General features: G+C 34.9%; 1 protein-coding gene across 2 annotated transcripts in view; it reads right to left on the bottom strand.

The window, feature by feature from the left end:
- Nucleotides 1-14,357, bottom strand: part of KCNH7 (potassium voltage-gated channel subfamily H member 7) — a gene marked incomplete at both ends in the record, with an annotated part of 473,040 nt that overhangs the window by 117,921 nt on the left and 340,762 nt on the right. For both annotated transcript variants that reach the window (XM_080690173.1, XM_080690174.1), the window contains one exon: nt 8,406-8,620. In XM_080690173.1, coding sequence (XP_080546299.1) covers nt 8,406-8,620 — 215 coding nt within the window. The remainder of the gene's footprint in view (nt 1-8,405; nt 8,621-14,357) is intronic.

The following is a 14,357-nucleotide window of genomic DNA, read 5'->3' as shown; positions in this document are numbered from 1 at the left end:
ATTGCCGAGACTGGCCTGCAGCCTGCTATTCTCCTATCTCTGCCTCCCAAGTACTGGAATTATAGGTGTGTGCCACGACACTTGGCTCTGTTTTATTACTTTATCTTATTTTACTTTTTTTTTTTTTTTGCGGGTTTGGGGATGGAACCCAGGGGCATTCGACCTCCGAGCTACACCCCCTGCCCTATTTTTTATTCTTTATTTTGAAACCGAGTCTCACTGAGCTGCAAAGGGCCTCACTAAGTAGCTGAGGCCGTCCACGAACCGTGATCCTCCGGTCTCAGCCTCCCAAATGCTGGGATTACAACCCTGTGCCACCACGCCCGGCTTATTTTACTTTCTTATTTTGGATTTCTTCCAAAGTACAATTCCACGGCTGAATTCACTTGCTGACTCAAGGAATAGTTCACAATCACGTAACATTACTAGGTCTTTGGCTGCGGGGATATGTGAAAAGAGCACATGGGCTGTAGTACTTTCATATCTGATGAAAACCCTTTTGCTTACTTCTCATCCTGTGAAACCTGAAAAAATCAACTGCTTCTGTTGGCTCTCGTGTTGCCATTAGGCAATCACCTGCACTGTGTTTGTCACTACCCCTGGGCCAGGAAGGAAAATGAGCAAAGGAACTCTCTTTTCGTGTTTCTATTTTGTCCGTGGGTCTGACTTTTATCTTAAGTAGCTCATGCTAACTGGGGTGAGGGTGGGAGAACTGAGCCATCCTGGCAACAGATATCCACAATCTTCTGTGCCTTGGTTGCCATAGCAACCAGTCCATTGCTACATACTCCCAGCTAAATTATTTTTTACCTGTTTCTTCTGACCACTCCTATTTTGCTTCTTTACTTCAAACGTCTTATTTTCAACCCGATTTCTTTGGCTGACATAGCTTTTTAAAGGAGGGCCTATCATTTTCCCCCTTCATTTAAAAATGTGTAATGAACAGACAAAACCAAATAGGTGTTTTTTTTAAAAGAGCAATTACACGTAAATGCTTCTCCAAAGCCATGGGTTTTATTGAGTGGTTCCCAGAATTTTACATGAATCTATTATTCCTATGTCATCTAGAATATAGAAAAGTATGACTTAGAAACTGATTACGGTATTTGAAACTGAAGTGAAATTTTACTTTAATTTGGAAATATATAGCAGTACATGCTTGTAAATATAATTATGAACATAACATTTATTGAGAATGGACATAAAATCAACTTCTATTTTTTTAAATACCACTATTCCCTTTTCAAAAGAACCTCCTTATTTTTTACTTAATATGTATATATTGCATTCAACCTGCTTATAGTGGTCACATGCTACTGAAATGTCCATGGTTATATTTCATCTTTTCCTATTATTCTTTAGATTATAGAAGGTATTATTTTAACCATAGAGGTTGGGGACTTAGCCCAGTGACATAGCACATGTTTGAGATCTACAAAGCCCTGGGTTCGATCCTCAGCCCTAAAAAGAGAAGGTAATTTGACAAAAACAAAAAACCCAAAAAACTAGAAAACATTATCTAGGATCTCAAATTTTAAATTTAAAGTTTGGGGTTTAATAAAAGGGCAAAGATCTTGATTTATATAAGCACTCACAAATATTAAATCCATAATTATCCAGATTTATTTATTTATTTATTTATTTATTTATTTATTTATTTATTTTTGGTGGTACTGGGGTTCCTGGAAACCCTTCTAACTCCGGGTTACACTCCCAGACCTATTTTTAAAATATTTTTTATTTGGAAACAGGGTCTCTTAATTCTTCGAACTAGCGCGATCCTCCTGTCTCTGCCTCCCAAGCGCGGGGATTACAAGCGTGCGCCACCACGCCCAGCCAGTTTCATGTTTTTAAAGATCCACTTGCAGCATCCAAATACATTGCTTTTCATTTAGATTTCCATGTATAGTCATCGTTTCTAAACCAAACTCTGAATATAGAAAAAACATTGGATAGTGATTTCTGTTTTTCTGAGCCATGTTTGATGGTATTCTATAAATATCAGCAATCTAATAGACGCAAAACAAATGTCATATAAATTGGTAGTGTTCAGAAGCAATTTTGTACTCCTGAGTTGTATTTCAGATTTAATTTGGAATTTTGTGATTATTACTATTTCTGGCAGTTCAAGATGATATGTACAGTTCTATTGAGGTTGTTTTGGTATTTAAGTTAGTTCAAATATGAAGTAAAGTTCAGAAAAATATTAATCACATTGTAGAAATATGGTGGATTTTGTTTTTTATAATTTTATTATTGGATTATCATAGATTTCTATAAAATTAACTTTGAAAATTATACTTTTAAATTAAATGTATTATTATTATTATTATTATTATTATTATTATTATTATTATTATTTTGGTGGTACTGGGGTTCCTGGAAGCCATTCTACCTCTGGACTACACTCCCAGACCTATTTTATACTTTTTTATTTTTGGAAACAGGGTCTCTTAAGCCAGCGCGGCTGGCTTTGAACCTGTACGATCCTCCTGTCTCTGCCTCTCAAGCAAAGGGATTACAAGTGTGCGCCACCACACCCGGCTAAATTAAATGTAATTTTAACTCAGGATATTATTGTTGAAAAAGCGCTATTACATATAAAATCACTTTTAATTTGTAGTTGTGTCTGGAAGATTTTCAAAATTCTATCATTGAAGAAAGTTTAAGATTTAATGTATCTGATTTGTGAAAAAGTATACCATGTGTTAAAAAATCTTGTACTACACGTACCAAATAGTTCTACATGTTGGTCTTTATTACTTGTGAGGAAAGACTGGTAAATTTAATAAAATACACATAGATGGTATTAGAAAATAAAATTTAGAGGGGGACATAAATGAATCTGGAAATTCTAATCTGGAGAACAGAAGATGAAAGAGAGATTTACTATTAGTCAAGATGTATCATTTTTCTGCAGCTTTACTGAGGAGAGTATTCAGGAAAAGGCGTTTTAACTGTAATTTCCAAAAGACTTTGCTATCAGGGAAGAAATTTCTGAATGTTTAAAAGAATATATAATTTTAAATCTATGTAGAAAATTGAAACCCAATAGATTTCCAATATTTAGAATTTATGCAAATATGTTATTGGCATGAAAAGAATATGGTAAATTCAATATTAACTGATATTGAGCATTTACTATCTACCAGAATCTGTACTAAGAGGTTTAATGAATTATCTAATTGGATCTATGTGACATGTGGTACCATCATTATCATGCCTATTTCATAGAAGAGGAATTAAGTTTAGAGAGAGGAAGTGACTTGTGAAGGAAGCAGGGTACATGGTAGAAGTAAAGTGTTCTTCAAACCAAGGCCACCTGACTCCAGGAGTGAAGTTCTTACTCTCTAAAGTATTCCCTCCTTATAAGTCTGGTCTGATTCCCTACTTGTCCTCTTAGTCTATTCAGAAGTTAGCATAGCAATTGAACATACTTGTGATTGCTGTAGTCTGAATCCCTATCTTTACCTCTGCAGTGGACCACTGTTAGGTCTCCTACTAAAGAGACTTCCCTCCCCGACTCCAGTGTTCTGGGGTAGTTGGTCAGTCTAGGGCTGCACTTCTTCCACTGAGCCCAGGACCCAAACAGGATAGTGAGAGTCCTCTTTCTCCAGAACGAAAGGCCTCTGGAAGACAGAAGACCTTTCTCACCAGATCTTTAAGCAATGAGCATTGTGTGAAATAGCAGAGTCTGAGGACCTTGCTCCTATTTAGGAGGAGAGTGAGCTCAATACAGAAGAAAGTATAACCAAGAAAGGCAGAGAATGTTTTTAGGAATAGAAACAATGAATACTGCCTGTACCAAAGCAGATTTGATTTCACTTCTCCGTTAAGTATTGCCTGCTTCCTTTTATTTTCACTTGAGATGGCTCGAGTTGGGCTTCTGTTACTTACATTCTATTTCAGCATTGACAAATGAAGTATCATGCGACTGGCCAATAAGGTTTTGGAGTCCACATTGTCATCTTAAACTTTACTAATACTCTTATGCATATCCAGAGGTGATCTAACACAAAACTTGTCAAAGCTGAGCATGACTGCACAATGACACTTTAGCATAAAAATTAGCATAGTGTTTGACCTAGAACTAGCCAAAGGAATAAAAAATATTACAAAAGTGCAGCCAATTGGTTTTCTTTAAGTTAAAATGGCAGACATAGCCAGGAATTTGACCCCACTGAAAAATGCAATTGCATGGTTAAAAAAGAACTTCCCATTATTTTCTGACATGTTTCTTCTAATTCATTGCTTTGTCTCTACTAGACACTGAAAATTGGTAGAAATGGCCATCCAATGCTTTGCCTCTCTGAAATGTCCACAACTGTACATCAGCCCTTTTATCTGGATCACAGCGACATATACACAGACATATACACACACAGGCACGCCTCCTAAGAATTATATTTCCTTCAAATGAATAGAGAAGGTCAGATGAAATATGATATAAAAGGCTAATGTGCCGCACAAGTTTAGTCCATAAGACAGGCCAATAAAAGAGGTCTCTGGGTTCAAAATAGCAGCCACAACTGGAATCATATTTAAAGGAAGAATTTGCAAGGCAAATATTTGCTTTGGGGATTTTTGACTGCAGATTTACCCTTGTTTAATTTATTCTAGTACCCTCAATAGTTCATTTGCAAAATTTTAAAAGCTCTGATTATCTGTCATATTTTATGCTAGGCAATTACAATAAAAACACCTTATGTTTCATTCTACATTTTCCTCCCCATGTGTGCCTCATTCCACATTCTTATTCCTAACCTGGGAGACTTCCCAAGCTTCAAAATTCCACAAAAAAATTATATTTCCCAACCATTCCCCCCAAATTCTCAAGATAGGGAAATTTTCCCTATCTTGAGAAAAGTTCTTAATAAATTCTTAGTGGAAGAATAAATAAATGCATGAATGAATGCATGAATTAGTAACAATATGGCTACTAATTAATAATTAGGCAGTTCTAGTTCAATGTGTAATAGTGATAAGATTGAAATGGAGAGCCAGACCAAGATGAACAAAGATTAACTGTTCTTTTCACGTATGCCTTTTTCTTTTGATGTTTGCTCTATTGTTTGAGTACGGAAGAGTGTTTATAATCCACAGTAAATGATCTATGAACAAAAGCTTGACTTCTTCCAAAGAAGGTATTACCATGCAAATCTATTAAACGAATAAAATAAATAAGAATATTTGGTAAGAAAATATTGCTTGTTGATTAAAGCAAATATATTGAAATTCCCTGGCAGGAAATCTTCCCAGGTCTAACAAAGGGAATAAAAAGAAGACAGGTTTAGTTTGGGCTAATTACCATGTTACGTTTAGTAAATAGAGGACAGTGGTACTATGTGTAGTGAATATAGAAGTTCCAAAAAGAGCTACAATGATAAAACTTCACAGACACTAAAAGAGAAAAGAGTCATAGGACGGTTCTGCTTTCAAGTACTTAAACGAAATTGCCTGCAGGAGGACTTTCTCAATATTTGATCTTATTTGGTTTGGCATGAGAAAAATTAAAAGGTTTGTTACTAAGAGCCAAGAGAGCACTCTCAAAAGAATATAGAATGTTTCTATCATTTCTTTCATGCTTTGTTTTTGTTTCCTTCAGTTTCTTATCTCAGCTTTATCCAGCCCCTCACCATTTCTTACCAGGAACATAGCTACATAATTGTCCTATTTGACTCCAGAATTTTTTTCCATTACTCTATTTTTATATTATAAAAAAATCCAGTTCTGGTGGTGTTTGCCTGTAATACTATTATTTAGGAGGATTGTAGGTTCAAGGATAGCCTCAGTAAAGGACGAGACTCTCATCAACCTAGTAAGACCTATTTCAAAATAAAAATAAAATAGGGATGGTAGCATAGCTCTGAGGCAGAATGTCTCTGGTTTAATCATCAGTAACTCTCCCCCACCCAATACATACACACACACACACACACACACACACACACACACACACACACACCAATCAAAGGAATCCGATTCTAATCTTCTCTTGAAAAGACTTTGCCTGCATTACCCACCACCAATTAGGGTACTTTGGAGAGTGGAAGGGGTGTGTTCCCAAACCCTAAAGCACCAGTCTGTTTGATTCTGCTTTATGCTCTAATGCATCAATTACTAGCTAGGTTGATAGGTGACCTTCTAGATACAAATTAAATGTCTAAGCCTGCCTAATTTTTTTCTTTTCTTTTTCTTTTTCTTTTGAATTACTGGGGATGGGACCCCGGAGAATTCTACCTCTGAGAGGCACCCTCAGCCCTATTTTTTATTCTTTATTTTGAAACAGGGTCTCACTGAGTTGTGAGGGGCCTCACTAAGTAGCTGAGGCTGGCCTTGAACCGCAATCCTACTCTCAGCTTCTCAAATGCTGGGATTACAAGCGTTGTACCACCATGCCCAGCCTAATTTTTTTCTTTAAAAATTCTCTTAAAGCAAAATTGTGTCTTTACTAATCTATGTTTCTATATTATTTACTATTGTGCATTCCATTGTGGTCATTCATCTGTCTGTTTCCTGTTGTACTAGGATGAGAAAGCCCCCAAAGCAGGTGCTGTCTCTGATCCACCTGTGACCCACTCTCTCTTGATGCAGTGCATCTTATGAAGTGTTTTGAAAGGACAAGGGCCTTTGTGTGGAACAATGCATGAGAGTTACGTTGAGAACGCAGTTGGATGGTCACAGGCCTTAAGGAGTGTTTAGTTTGTCTTACAAAGAATTGAAAAGCATTTTTAAAACTAGTTTGCCAAATTTTGGAAATGAAAACATTTATCTTAAATTCTAGATTTCCAGTATTTTCTTAACATGGGAAGATTTAGAAACATACCTTGACAAAATGTTCATGCCTGGCACAGTGGCTGGTGTTGAGTGACAGCCATCTGCTCTAGAGACCTGCACTCTGCAGTTGTTCACAGACTCTAAGACTCTAATACTCGCCTGAGTTACTGTCAATTTTATTTACTTACACTACTTGCAGAGCCTTATCCATATAACGTTTCCAACTTTTCTTCTGTTTCTTTTCAAGCTTCATAATTTCTATGTATTCTCCTAATGATTACTGTCTATATGCTTTTAAGAGAAAAACAGGGCAGACATCATGGTGCACATCTGTAATTCCAGTACTTGTGAGTCTGAGAGCAGAAGATGGCAGGTTCGAGGACAGCCTCAGCAAGTTAGTGAGACCCTCAACAAATTAGCAGGACCCTGCCTTAAGATAAAAAAGAGCTTCGGGTGTAACTGGGAAGTAGAATGCCCCTGATTTCAATCCTCAGTATAAAATGAAAAAAAAAGTAATTCCAAGTAGAATACAAGGATATCAAAATTATATCAAAACAAGATAAATATTAATTTTAAAATATTCTATTTTACATATATATGTTAAGAAATAAAAAGTGAAATACCAAGAGTAGAGCACCTCATTAGTACATAAATAATAAAATTCATATTAAGAATGTTCTCATGAGTGGCACATACAATTTTTCATCTCAAATTAAGATTGCTTAAGTCTTTTTATGACTGCTTCATGGCCGTTTCATAGCTATTTAAATTCACACATACGAGATTCTGTACAAACAGTACCATAGTGTTTGTAATGATTTATAATTACAGAACAGAATACCAATTTAAAATCTTCAAGGCTTGGGATGGAGATTGAGGTAATTTACCTCCATACTGTGGGAAGTTCATGCAAAGACATGACAAAGAAACATACAAAAGTACTTGTTCACTTGATAAATTTTAGAGTCATGAGTTCCTAACAACATAAATGTACTGTAAGCAAAAGCTTACTAGTTACTGTTTAGTTGGTATTGTGATATAAGTACAAATCATTTTTATCTATTTTTTGAAGCAGGACTTTGTCTAGACAATACCGTTTTAGCCTAGTTCAAGTTGCAGTATTTATTAGAAAACAGCCAAACATCGTTCCTGTAACAATATTGTTTCACTCTAAGCTTTTATTATTTCAGACAGCTCTTTCCCCCAAGCCGACTTGACTTAAATTTTACTCTAGTTAGGCACAAAAAAGAGGGCACAGTTAAGAGTAAATCCCAATTATATCTCTACAGCTTCAACAGACACATTCATTATATTAAAAAAATAAACATGCTTTAATACTATGAGAGTTGGCAGCAAAACAATAAATGTCCAAACATGATGAATAGCAGGCTAACCACCTCTGCAACACAGGAACAATACTGAGTTGGCCCAGTTTTGCCTCATCTGGTAATAGATAAAAATCATAGCATATAGCTTTATTTATTTGTTACATCAAGGTTCACCCAACATTTCAAGATAAATGAGAGTATAAATAAATGTCTTACCTCTATTGATAGTCACTCATAACAGAAATAATATGTGCTATGGTATAGAAAATAGCTGAAACTGACAGTAAAAACATGTCCTACCTGGGTAACTTTCTCTGTTACGTTGTGTGTTCGATCTTTAACCTTGGGTGCAATAATAGTTTTATCTGAGGAAGGAGGGGATGTATTCTTTTTTTCAGTTTTGACATCTGAAAAATTCAGAGTGAGTTGTGGAATCTTGTTAATGGTGCTGTATTTGTTGAGGTTTGAATCCGACGTGGATCCCAGAAGGCTTGACTTGATATGGTTAAAAGGCCCTAAAAAATTAGAAAGTATTTGTAAAAATAATATCAGAAGAATAAACAAAAAAAGAGACTGTCCTAAATGCCTTGCTAATGATCCATGATCAATGTGACATCAATTCAGGTGTGACTAAGGGCAGCCCTGATACCTGCACACAGGGTTTAAGGTCACCTTCGGTTGCAAAGAGTGAAATGAGAGGATCAGGATAAGACTGGGTCTAGGTGTGCACCCAGACAGCAAACAGAAGTTTGAGCTGTTAATTGGCTTCTTTCATTTAAGGCTGAAATAAAAGAAAAACATATTTCTCTTGTTGTAGATCAAATTCTACCTTCAAAATGTCTCATGAATTTTGTTGTATAATCTAGGGATTATTCAAGGAGGAACTTGCAAATGGTTACAAAAAATCATGTTGGCCATAAAATTTTTTTAATGAGTTTCATAGCTTGCTCCCATTTTGGTTAATCTACTCTCTGTGTCACTAAGAAGTGAGTGACAAGCTAGCTGGGTTCTTAATATGCTTCTCTTTCCTGTACTGAATACCCCAGCGAGTCAACATAAGAATGAATCCTACATGAAGTTGAAAGGGGCAAAAGGCTATAGTGTGTGTGTGTGTGTGTGTGTGTGTGTGTGTGTGTGTGTGTGTGTACAGATCCTATATGGGACCATTACATCTTTCCTTTCCTTTTGTATTTTTTTATTTATATTTAAGACTGACCACTTGTTAAGAAATGAAGTATAAAAACCATACAAAAAGAATGTGTTGGCAAACATAAAATAGCCAGGTTAAGAGAGTATGTCTGGTATTGATAGTTGCTGGTCACATGATCTCTGGTTCCCTTTGGGTCAGTATACTGACCAGCAATCTCTTTCTTTGAGTTGAATCTATTTGTTGCTTATGGGGAATTGAGAACTATTCCAAAGAGTTTCTGTGCAATGGGTATATTACTGATACCATTATTTAGCTCTTAAAATTAAAACCAGGAAGAATTTTGTAAAATTCTTGAGGTTACTGGTATTATACAGTATTGTTCTGCCTCAAAGAGTGATTAAAATGAACAAATGCATGAATGAACTTTATTATGCTTTATGCTTTTTCCCTGCTCAAAATGAAATATAAATTTTATTTTTTAATTTTTGTTTTTGTTTTTGTGGTACTAGGGGAGGGGTGGTGCAACCCAGGGGCTTTTCTACCTCCGGGCTATACTCCCAGACCTATTTTAAAATATTTTATTTGGAAACAGGGTCTCACTAAGTTGCTGAGAACCTCACTAAGTAGCTGAGGCTGACTTTGAACCTGTGTGATTCTCCTGTCTCGGCCTCCCAAGTGCTGGGATTACAAGCGTGCACCACCACGCCTGTTTAAAATACACATTTTAGGGATCAGTATATAATTTAAGCACCAAGCAAGGTGTAACCAATTTAGAATGAGACTAAAGATCATGTATTTTGAATTTCAACAATCAACACAGGTCAAATATAATGTTAAAAAAAAAACCCATCAGCTCATTCATAGTTACTGTAGGGGAAAATCACTATGTTTGTGTATAAAAGTTTATGTTTATTTATTTGCAGAATTTGTAATTTCATTGCCATCACTATTTTGGTTTTTCTGTTTTGCTAATGGAAACATCTTTTAAATGGTTACTTTATTCTGTTTTATTTTAAGTTCTTAGTCTTAGCGAGTTAATATAGACTTTCTTTTTATTTGACACATTTAATGAATTCAGCATAACAATGCATTACTTAGAATGGCTTATGTGTGTTACTTAGATAAGGCATTTATAATTTAATTCATTTTGTTTAACAAAGATCTTTATGCTTTATTCTACTGATTTTGAATCAAATCAGATGTTTAAGTGTAGAACTCTTTTATATAGAGTCTACAAGATGGTTAGTTCCTCTAAAATCTGTCTATATTTCAATAAAAAACCATTTCCAACACCTTAAGGTAGGAATTAAAAATATTGTTGTTTTTTACCAATTTTAAAATTAAGCTGGTAGAATAAAAGTCCAAATGAGCATAAGAATCAAGGACTAGAATCAGAATACAAGATTTCCTACCTCCTAGGTCTATATTCAGAGAGGCCTTGGTTGAGGATTTAAAGGTGAAAATCAGCCTCACTGAGTGATCATGAACAGATGGGATTTAGGATTCTAATGAAAGAAAGGAGAATAGCCTGAAAAACAAAGTAAATGAATTAAAGAAAATGAAGGGGCATAAATATAGGGAAATCACAGATTCAGTCAATAATAGTGCATAATTCTAAAGTATACAAGAGAACTTAATGTTTTTTTAGAGAAATATATGTAAAATGGATGGCCAGATTTAATTTTTCAATATATTAGGAGATGGAAAACTCATGATCAGGTAGTAGATAAAGTTTTAAAATGTTACAGTGTCTGATTTAACATAAAATAGAATGCTCTCCATCAACAAAGAAATGACCTACATTTTTAGTTCAAGCTAGAGGCTAAAGGAATAACTGGGAATAATTTTAGATTAAAATATTTAGAATTTACATGATGAGGCTATTTATATTTGTCATGAGTTATGGGATGCTGAAGGATAATATATTTGCTTGTGAATGGTGTTAGAAATATAGCTAAGGACACCTGGTATATAGTAAAATATTACTAATAGAATTATTTTAATGCCATCAAATAAACATGAGAACCAAATAGAACAGGAAAAAAGGAAACTAAGATAAGGTTGTTTCCTATATGTCTGTCTGTCTGTCTGTCTGTCTGTATTTATTTATTTATTTATTTGGTGATACTGGGGTTCCTGGAAGCCCTTGTACCTAGGGCTACACTCCCAGACCTATTTTATACTTTTTTATTTTTGGAAACAGGGTCTCTTAAGCCAGCGTGGCTGGCTTCGAACCTGTGCGATCCTCCTGTCTCCGTCTCCCAAGCGCAGGGATTACAAGCGTGCGCCACCACACCCCACCTGTATGTTTGCATACATTTTTAAGATAGACTCTTGCTTTGTTGCACAGCCTGGTTTTGACTTCATGATCTTCCTGCCTCAGTCTCCTGAATATATGAAACTACAGGTGTGCACCACCGTATCTCACTTAAAGTTGTTTTTTAATCATTGGATATTTGCACATTTTTAGGACACCGAGTTTACTTTGTTAAAGTATAATAAAACTCAAACTGCTGAAGTGTTTTGACATTAAGGAAAATGCAAATATAATAATTAATAGTTAAGCTTTGTAAGAGAACATTGTCAATAAGCAAAATAAACAAGTTTAATGCTTTGAAAGATATATAAGAAGTAATCATCAAATTTTATCCTATACCCACAATGTCTGTTCCAATGCATGACATATGATTATCAAAGAAAATAGTCACCACTGAAAATCAATGTGCGAATCTTTATAAGGTCACAATATTCTGTATAATGGCCAATATAACTCATGAGAAACAATTTGTATTAAATCAATTTTTTCTCTTATGAGTGTGATGGGTTTTGTAGCCACAGTGCAAGTCAAAGCTCTAACAAACCTTGAGAGTGTTTTTGTTTCTGATCTCTGGCAAACTCATAGACAAGTTGGAAGCAAAGCATAGCAGTGTAGAGAAGGGCAGGATTACTTGAGATAATAAGGGTGCAAGAAATGGAGAGCTAAGTTTTATCAATGACTTATTTACTAGGGTAAGAGGAGTGACATTTTTATTGATGATTTTAGAGAGCAAAACAGAGAAACCACTACATTGGAGGTGAAAATCAGTTTATAAGTTGACTGAAGTAAAACTAGTTACCTCCTTGCCTATTGGTGGGGAAGATATTTTAAAATGCAATAAATATATACACACATACAGGAGTTGTGCAATTTAAAGTATTTTTTCTATTCCTTGCTAATGGGTTCTACTACCTAAAGAAAAATAAAACCTCTAAAAGTATATTTTAAAGGAGTAAGTGCCAAGGAAATTTGTTAAAGGGAAATATATAGGACCTAAGAAAGAAGGTTAAGGGAAAGTGGTGTTATTTTAAAAGAAAATATTTAGTACCAATGTTTTGTCTTCATACTGTGGTATTATGTTATTGATTAGTAGTAGTCAGAGAATATTTCTGTTCACTGGGGGAAAAAATGAAGGGAAAGAAAAGTACATTTAAATCCAGATGGATTTAGACTAGCTCTTTGTGCAACAGAAACTAAAACGGTCTAAGACAGTTAAAGAACAACCTTCTCTGGAGATAAAGGCTCTCATACCTCTTAAAGAAATTAGCTAATATCTTAGCTAGGAGGAATACACCAGACACTGATGAAGACCCTCTAAAGGGATTCCTAAATTACTTATTTTGTAAAGAAACGTTTTGGTTGAAATTGTTAATTTTAATAATGCATTTTACATACAAAACAGTATGGAAATGTGTCTTTTATTTTTGATTATTTATTTAAATCTAAATCAGAAGCAAAGCTAAAAAATTAAAAAATGTACTGTATTATCCTGTCTTTAATTAGTATGCTAATTGTTATGTGAAAATCTTAAAGGCAGACCCTTAAACTCTGTTTAGTAGTTTTCAAAACCAAAGCATGAAAAATGAAATGGAAACTTTGGAGTGCATTCTTATATAAGGTTGTATTACGTCTGAAAATATTTTTTCCCATTTTATAGCTTTAAGTTTACAAATGGTAAAATGTTAAAAATTTCTACAATGGTTTAGTGATCCTTAATTGCAAATTCTAACTTTGATGACTATACTATGTACCATAAATTATGATTGCAAAATTGGTATACCATCTGAAATCTTTTTGACAAAAAAAGAGAACATTTAAATTCAGAGTATTGCTATTACAAAAAGGAGGGGTGGGATGAGAAGAAAAGATTGACTAAATGGGTTAGGAATGTAGTTCAGTGTTAGACTAGTGTCTAGCATGCCTGTGAGAGGTCCTAGATTTGATCACCTGCACTGAAAGAAAAAAAGAGGCTTGAAAAAACTGATTAGTCTATGAAATTAAAATAAAATGACTATAGTTTGACAATTAGATAAAACACTAACGTGAAAGATAAGATGGCCTAAAATTTTTTGTTTAATAATTTAATAGATTAATTTCTCATATTTTGAAAATTAATATCTACTAACTTCCTGGTAATTGTCAAATTTTAAGCCAGTCATTTGTCACACAGTCAAGTTGGCAAGAGCTGTTTGTCTCCTGTTTGATGAGGTTCCATTCTGAACTGTATCAACTGAAACCACTCCCTAAAATCTGACACCAATTTGTTCCTTCCTAAAAATCACAGTGGCCAGGCCAAGGGCAGAATAACCATGTCAGAGCAATCCTATCCCACTATTGGAGTACACCTGCATAGATAGTTTTTGAAGCGCTTATAAAATAAAATTTGGAAAGGGAAGGGTGCAAATTGCCATGTTTTCCCTTATTTGAAAATTGTCTTGGGCTGCAGATCAGAAAACATCTTTGGCTGTTAGTATTATTAATTCATAATTATCACCAGCTCTGAATTAATTAGGAAAACAATCAAGAAGTCAACGCACAAAACTGCACAGTGGTCAGAGCACCAGTGACACACAGAAGCCCAAACTGTCAACTCTAGGTCGTGATGGTTACTGGTGGAGACGTGTTCATGCAACACACATGCACAGAATGAGTCGCTGTCACCATTTGCACACCCACAGCAGCATGCGTGGCCAGGTTAAAAGACCAACCCCAAAGAGTTCTCTGTTTATTTTGCACTTTTATTCTTTTTAGTAAATTTATTAGTGCAATTTATTATCAAAACCTT

The sequence above is a fragment of the Muscardinus avellanarius genome, assembly GCF_963383645.1.
Source record: "Muscardinus avellanarius genome assembly, chromosome: 2".
In the NCBI taxonomy this organism is placed as follows: domain Eukaryota; kingdom Metazoa; phylum Chordata; class Mammalia; order Rodentia; family Gliridae; genus Muscardinus; species Muscardinus avellanarius.
The sequence above is the reverse complement of the archived record's forward strand: the minus strand, read 5'-3'. Positions and strand labels throughout refer to the sequence as shown.